This window comes from Mizuhopecten yessoensis, unplaced genomic scaffold, assembly GCF_002113885.1.
Source record: "Mizuhopecten yessoensis strain PY_sf001 unplaced genomic scaffold, ASM211388v2 scaffold9369, whole genome shotgun sequence".
NCBI lineage: Eukaryota > Metazoa > Mollusca > Bivalvia > Pectinida > Pectinidae > Mizuhopecten > Mizuhopecten yessoensis.
In genome coordinates, this window is record NW_018408013.1 from 487,223 (window position 1) to 495,754 (window position 8,532).

Here is an 8,532-nt window from a genome sequence, read left to right on the forward strand (position 1 = left end):
ATTACCAGAACAAAAGGTGAAGAAAATTGTAGATGCATGTTCCCATGTGTTAGGTCAAAAGTCAATTTCTCTGAGGGAACTTGCTAGTCTCATTGGCTTGTTTACATCATCCCTTAGAGCAGTTCGGCTGTCGGGTCTATTTTACAGATTGGTAGACAAGGAAAAGACAGCGGCCTTACATGAGGGTTTGTCTTATGATGACAAGGTCAGTTTGTCTAGGTTGGCCCAAACAGAAATTGTATGGTGGAAAGATAATGTAAACAGTATGAATGGTCGGGCGATAAGACCTAGTGATCCAGATGTTGTTATGGAAACTTATGCATCTGGTCATGGATGGGGAGCAAAGTATGGCTCTCAAATGACAAAAAGTCTTTGGTCAATAGCAGAACGTGAACATCACATTAATTTTTTTGGAATTAAAAGCTGTCTGGTTGGCCTTACGATGTTTTTGTTCAGACATGTCTGATGTTCATGTAAGGGTTATGTTAATAAGCCTGGTGGAAATGTAACAGAGCTGAATGAGCTAGCTAAAGAGTTATGGCTGTGGTGTACGGAAAGAAATATTTTCATTTCTGCCTGCCACATACCAGGTGTGTTGAATGTTGATGCTGATTACTTTTCACGGTCGATTCAGTCTTCTGGAGAGTGGTCTTTACACCCTCTGATATTTGACAGGATATGTGGTCATTTCTTCAATCCAGATGTTGACCTGTTCGCAAGTAGGTTGAATTTTAAGGTTACCAAGTTTGTCTCGTGGTATCCTGATCCAGATGCTTGCTTCTATGATGCTTTTTTTCTGTCATGGTCAGACTACTTACTGTATATTTTTGCTCCTTTCAGTCTGATCAGCCATGTACTACACAAAGTGAAGGAAGACAAAGTAGGTATGGCAATAGTAGTCATTCCCTTATGGAGAAGTCAAGCGTGGCTACCTACTCTATTAAACATTGTTGTGGATGCGCCCGCACGCCTGCCGAGGTGGCGAGACTTGCTATTGTCCCCACAGGGGGAGCCGCATCCCTTAAGAAACAGCCTGAGACTGATCGCATGTTGCGTGTCAGGAGATCTCTGCAAAAGCAGGGTTTTTCACGACAGGCTGCCACGCTTGTCTTCTCCTCCTGGAAACGGTCCACGTCCAAGCAGTATGACTTGGCATGGAATAACTGTGTCTCTTGGTGTGGTGAACGACAGGTTGGTGCCAATCGTCCCACTATCAAGGAAGTGATTTCCTACCTCACTAATTTGTTTAACCTAGGGAAATCTTACAGTGTTTAAAAATACACATAAATGAATGTTGTTCCAGACTTTGCCATTACTAGGCCATACAGTATTGATGAATAATGCCTTAATTTCTAGGTTTATGAAGGGTGTTCAACACTAATCCTCCTAAGCCCAGGTATTCATCAACATGGGATGTGGCACCTTTGCTGAAGTATTTGGGTGATTTGTTCCCTTTGACGGCCTTGGAGGTGGATTCATTGACCAAGAAATTAGCCTGTTTGATAGCACTTACAACAGCACAAAGAGCACAAACATTGGTTAATTTAGATCTTGAACATATGCAGGATTTTGGACAATATATTGTTTTTACAGTCCCAGAATTTATGAAAACATCTAAGCCATCAAAGCCGTTTTATAAAGTAACGTTGTATAAATATTCTCAGGAAAGATTGTGTGTAGTTTCAACCTTAAGATATTATGTGTCACAGACAGTAAACATACGGAAGAGTAATAAACTTTTAGTCTCTTTCAGAAGAGGTTTGCAGGTGTCCACTTCCACAGTGGCAAGGTGGATAAGGGAAGTGATGATGGCGGCTGGAATTAACCGTCAGTTTAAACCTCATTCGGTTAGAGGAGCTTCCGTGTCGGCAGCATATACAGCTGGGACATCTCTGAGGGATATACTGGAAACGGCAAACTGGGCATCAGCAGAGACCTTCAGAAGGTTCTACCTGAGAGACATTGATGACACGGGTTCATTTTCGACCAGTGTGCTACAGACAGGACAGTGATAGGATGCCAGTGATATATAGACTTTGTGAAATTTTGTGTAATTTTGAAATACTAATGAATGATTGAACTTGAGTTGAAGTTTGGTTTTTATTTTCATGGTTATCTGGAATGTTGGCAGATTCTTTGAAGGTGCATATTATTTAACTAGTAAGCCGTAGGGCTGAATGGAAGAGAATCCCCCCTCATCCAAGTATCACGATGGATGAGAGGGATTCTCTGTAATGAAGCCCGGAGGCTGGAGAGTTAAATACCCTCCCAAGTTTCTGGGTTTCTATTTCTACTGTTTAGTTTTTGGATTTCCCTCCCAATAATTGCATACAATTTGCCAACATTTCTCTTTGAAATAAGCGTGTGTCAAGGCTTGGGTATGCCTTTTTATATGGTGACCCCTCACAGGGGTCAGGCACGTGCAAGGTAATATCAATAGATATTTTTCAACTTTGAACTTCAGTGTCGCGCACCCAACAGGTTGACAAGTGCATATTATTTAACTCTCCAGCCTCCGGGCTTCATTACAGAGAATCCCTCTCATCCATCGTGATACTTGGATGAGGGGGGGGGATTATCAATCAAAAACAACTTGTATCACCCTGTAAAACGTCTCTTACCCTTCCTGATTATATGCCTATCCTGTAGGAGGCCCCGCACGAGGCGGATACGATGATGCATAGGCTTGTTTGCGAGTACCATTCAATGGAAACCTAGCTATTATTGGATAACAACAACATGTACTAAATAAAACGTCTGTGTGTTGTATTTCAAACTGTTGAATTCGTGATTTGTGATTACGTTGCCATATCATTTCTGTTTATTGCAAGGGACGTGTGTGACACATCAATCACTCGGGTGTTTGAGTGAAGTGACTAAGGGCACGACATATCCACAATTACCTGGGGATCTGAGTACAGACAATACATCCATCTCTCCGGCAAATCGTGCGAGTAAAGCTCCTCCGAGAATTCTCGGAAATAAGATAATTTATTTGGGTAAACATGTTGTTATTTCTGCCGTGTATTACTGTGTTTCTACTCTGGAAATCTCTGTTTGTGATAATATTAAGTGTTTATCATATTTATTTTGGAATTGTGAAAAAATGAACGAATTTAAACAAAATATTGATGTTTGATTCCGTCCTGTACTCTTCTTATCAGAAATTGTGACAAGAAACAGTTTTTATGATAAATTATATTATCATTTCACGGTATAAAATTCAATCGACTCAAACTTATTCATAGATTGCGACAACTGTTTCAGCATATTACATATTTATATAAATAAGCTAAAAACTTGCGAAGTGCAAATATGACACTCGTTTGATGACGTGTGCGCGCCGTCGTCATTTGAAGTGAGCTCTGCAATCAAGACGTTAAAGCAATCAATCCAACACAAAATCAATAAATCAATCGATCAATCGTGCAGCTGGTTTTATTTTTTAAATTAGACAACATTATTAAAAACACCTCTGCAAGAAGGGGATCGAGAGGAAAATTCACCTGCTGTTATCTACTGCCTGTAACGTAAGAGGCGACAAATGATGGAACCCCCTGCAGAATTGGGGATTTTTTGGGGGTCTCTCTTTTTGGGGACATAAAAGCGACCAAAATATATATGCTGCACTCACTGTAATATTTGGGATCTTTATATTTCATCTACTTCTAGCTACCTTTTATTTCCTAGCACCTTGCTTGTCAATGCCTCTCTTTTTGCTTTAATGTTGAGCGTTCGCCTAGGTGAGAAAGGCAACAGGTTCTTTCCGCAGGTCGAGACATAAATTGTAAAGTCCTTAAAGATGATAGGTTGTTATTCCCTGCTTAACGTTAAGCATTAAGGGTAATGACAACAACTGTTCTATAATAGGCAGAGTGAGCATGTGTGACCCTACTCGTGGAAGATACTGCAATTCTAAAGTAGGTCAAGTTAATGACTTCCGCTTTAAAACATGACTCATGCCTGTTCTATTTTGGACTTTCGTTCTGTTACAACTTGTATACAACAGGAAGACAGAAATTTAGTCTGAATTATCACCGGACAGTGTCCAGCTGGCATTAGATCAGATATGTTCCCAGTCTCTGGATGTCCGCAATGACCCTTCCTGCTGGTACTGAGGCTGAAATGCTTACAAACAAAACACGAGTTAACACCGACAAGGTAGGAAAGCAGCCCTCCCAGGTTATGTGCTGAAGCCTATTTGGAACAATTAAACTGTCAACCTAGTGTAGAGTAATTGGATTTCTACACATTGCCTAGTCCTGGAACATGGTCGTAAATCTCGGGGTTTGTGTCACCTTGGTGAGATCTCTCCAGTTCCCAACTTATGGACAAACGCTCCACTACAAATCGATTAAGTTACACGTACGTCTATATTTAAAAAAAAAGAAATAAAGAAAAAAATTGCTTAAACCCGATATTCGTAATACATGTACACGAGTAGGGATTGTGTTGTTGGGTGGATTTAAAGGATCGCATCTCTACGATACACACGATATATTTCTTAAATCCTAACATTTAATCCTTAACGTTATGTTTTCAATAATTTCGAAACAAAACTTAATGTATTGTAACGCGCCTTCGAGTAATTATCGCATGCATGTACATGCTTTGTGTTATAACTATCATTAGTAATCTGTTTAAGTACATTTTGTCTGTTTACAAATAATCCCATCCGGAACCTGATAAGCTGTGGAACGGCAAATCACTTCTGCAGGGTAGTAGGATAGCCTTGGCATGAGAAACACAACACCTAGGGGACTAGACCAGTGTGACGTCACGAATCTGATGTAGCCGTGGCGTCTGCTAGCTCATGCAATCTAAACTTAAACACATTTAAAAATGAGTATGGCGTTGTATGTATTTACTGTTCGTTGAATAGGAATGGTTTGACAAACAAGAATCCCGTCTCAGTTCTGCTGAATGCAACTTGTCTCATTCGTTTACCTTCTTGTCATTTAGACATGTGCGACGAAACGTGTACACTGTCACACATCGGCTAGAGGCAATGGGAGAGCACGGGCAGGCGGGCGTGAAAACAGCGCACTGATTTGATAAAACGGAAACATTAGCTGAATTATCGGCAAGCTCCAGAGCAGAAATAAGTACAGAAATGACGTCAGCGGCTGTATACTTTAGCAATGAACCCTCAGCCAATCAATAGCCTTTCTCATATCGTCACATCCTTGTGTCGCGGAACAAGCTGATCATCTTGACGACATGTGTGTTTCAATCGCTAGCTGAATTGTCCAATATCAAATTATTCAACTGGTTTGCGCGGAAATAGGATGGACAGCTGACAATCATGATCATTAAAGATTTTCTCATCACCGGTGATAATAATCAGAGCACCTGTTAACTAGATGACCAAAGGTCAGTCGGCTACAGAGGGCGTCTTATATGTGTTGATGTATCAACATTATCGAAGGACCATTTGTGGCGTATAACGGAGCTGTAATGGAAGATTCAAAACCAATTCAGCTGCATTTATCAACCCATATTTAAGTGATCGGTTGAATTCTTTTCCAAATCAATTTTCAGTGAAAAACAAGCAAAACTGTACAAGAAAATCGTTTAGAATTGATCGTTTGCTTAATTGTAAGTTATTGTATTTTGATGCAGATTTGAGTTACATTGCCTTGATCTTGTCCTTTCATTTTATATTTTTCATCTTCTAATTCCTAAAAGACTATTGCACAAACAATTACAGTGAAAGTTATACACCATGCTAGCAATAACAGAAAATATGATGCAACATTATCAGCACCATAATCACGATATCAAAATCAGATTCAAAAGGCAAAGGTTGTTCTATTGATTGAACGACGCGTTTAGAAAATAATCAATAAAAAGTAAAATACTGCCTCTGCTCCGTGACTATGACTTAGTTTCATCATTATTTACGGTAATTACCAGTGATAGGATATCTCCCAGATAATGTTTGTGTAGAAAACATGACAGATATTCTTGTTTCATCATCTGACTAGATCTTGACGACTTCGTGATGTACTGGTTGAAGGTATGCTTGGCGCCATACATATTGCTCAGGAAGAGAAAAAATTCAAATATGACCCATGTAATTATTTGTGATAAAGTTTCGTTCAAAAAACAAATTTGTAATCGTTATTCAATGTACAGCTCTTACATAAATCCTATAATGGGATCACACAAAGTATCCATTATAAATCGTTTACTCCGCAATAGTTTAAATAAGTATGTCTTCTGAGTCATATTCCAAATTCATTGGCGTGGTCAAATAATCGAAACTTCAATTTGTCTGCTGTTAGCTGTGAGGCGTGGTGTGTTCGACAACATGTTCATTCCCCAGGGTCCCGTTGTAGATCCAGAACTTTAGAATGGTGTTTGGGCAAATACATTTGTTTCTGCACACGACAGATAGTTAATTGAGAAATGAAGATGTTTCTCGGTTTGAAGATTAATTGGGCATGTCTCGACATATCCAATTAATCTTAAAATCGAGAAATATCGAGGTACGTCGTTTCTTTTCTATCGATTTCATTCTTGTTTCCTCTTTTACGTCCTTTATGGAAAATCAGAGACTACAGCAACGGGGACAGGAGAATTAACTTGCAATGACCTAGTGTACCAAAATGTCAAGTCTGAAATTCTTATAATTGTGTAATCGTAAACTGTAAAATGTAGCTTTTGTAATCTTTCTTGAACATGTCCTTTTTAAATGAATGAAAGTGTCAAGTCTTTTGAATACATCCGAGCAATACCACAGTGAGTTACCTTAGGCTATTATTAGTTTTATTTAGAAATCTAATCCGGACACCGGAGGAATAAACAAAACCGCAGTACTTAACGCTTCCCAATTTCTCTAAACACATAAAGAAGATTCGCTATGAGGCCATATTTTAGCGGAAGTATTGACAGGTCATTTTCTCGCTGACAGGATGGACGCACGTGTCCTGAATACACAGGGCTACTGATGATGTTAAGTGCGCGTGATAATGGAGTGAGAGAGACCCACAGATACACTATCCAACGTAAAGTGATCAGGGCGGCCACCTTATATTTGTCGGTCAACTATGGATGTGGCCTACAATATCTGTCTGGGTAGTGGATAAGCTGGTTTTGTTGATATGTTTTATTCACCTTCATTTATTGTACATTAGATTGGAGAGTATATCGAACGTTTTATCATTTCTAAAAAAAAATTTTTTTTTACGTGAATTTTGATAGAAGTGTTCACTCGGATGGGCTCAAATAATAAAAACTAAGCATGGTCCTGTTGGATGAGTCATATTGAGTGTAACTTTACACCAGGTTTCATTTGCATGAACCGTAGATGGGTTTATGTGTGCGATAGACGAGTTCATGAAAAGGGCGACAAAGCAGTGTATTGTCTACTTCGGTATAACATGGGTAAGAACTGTGTAACTGTTTTGTGTGCATTAGTTCTCTCTGGGGCCTATTAAAGCCCTTATCTGTAACACGCTTTTTCATAGTTATGCCCCCTAAGTCAGTTCAACGTCATCATTACAGTTATATATACTAAACATCATTTACTTGACAAATTAGGTAATATATCAACCTGTATCTAATGCAAGTGTGTCGAAAGGATTCAAAGTTTTACCACCTTTCTCAGTCATAAGTATTGAATTGCACTTTCGGATGAGCACATGCATTTCTCAAGATATGCAAGCCAGGTACATTTGTAATTGACCAAACGCACTATTGCCTAAAGTCGAAACCTGAGGTCAAACCACAAGACGGGAAAATGTTTCACTTTGTGGCAAAAGCTGGAATTAGGCTTTTATATTTTTACTGCAATTTTCCATTTTGTGTCACGACCTGAGCCATACGCAGAGTCCATGTTAAAATTCAAGTAGGCCATTAGTGATATCGAACCGTTGGATCGTGATGCTCGCAGGTCGCGCTTTCTGTTTAGATATGATGTTTGCCTTCTACGTGTAAACAAAACCTGCAAATGTTTACAATACACGGCATTCTCAGAACGTCTGCTTTGTCGCTATGATATTGACGTCTTCAAAACGCGTGTATGTTGTACGTTAACAATGTGCACGTGTCTGCACCTATGGAAGTTTGTAATAGATACAGTATTTAAAACTGATTACACTGCACCATACAGCTGTTTCACCTTTCTTGGACTTATCGGCGATACTACATATATGTAGCTGTCAGAAAGGTGGGAATCTGAAGTTAAAAAACAGACGGGGAAGTGCATCAACCCCAAAATTAAATTGAATATAGAAAAGCTGTTTACGAGTGATTTTTGCCTTCTAAACATGATTTGCAAATGTTCACAATGCAAACAGTATCTTTAAAGGGACATCACGTGAAAAGTCGGGTTTTTTTAATGAATGTATGTATTGTATGCACTTCCACTTATGTTACCTCGCTATCCCCATATTCATAGTCCGTTCCAAATGTCCAGTTTGACCACTTGAATTGTTCGGGAAAGCCCGGCTACAAATAGCGCCGATATCGTCACCTGATTAGGCAGCAAACACAAGTGGTGCGAGCGAGATGAAACGGTTTACAAAG

General features: G+C 39.3%; 1 protein-coding gene across 4 annotated transcripts in view; it reads left to right on the forward strand.

Moving 5' to 3' along the window:
* LOC110457901 overlaps nt 1–2,085 on the forward strand; it is a 4,170-nt gene extending 2,085 nt beyond the window's left edge. The window contains exons 1-2 of one of the 4 annotated variants that reach the window (XR_002463732.1): nt 839–884; nt 1,754–2,085. Coding sequence is in view for 2 of the 4 variants with exons in the window: in XM_021509357.1 (XP_021365032.1) it covers nt 1,744–2,012 (269 nt within the window). In the remaining 2 variants the exon portion in view is untranslated. Of the gene's footprint in view, nt 1–838; nt 885–1,743 lie in introns of those variants that run through there. The other 3 variants (XR_002463733.1, XM_021509357.1, XM_021509358.1) reach the window with 3 other exon arrangements.
* The last annotated feature ends 6,447 nt before the right edge of the window (nt 2,086–8,532 follow it).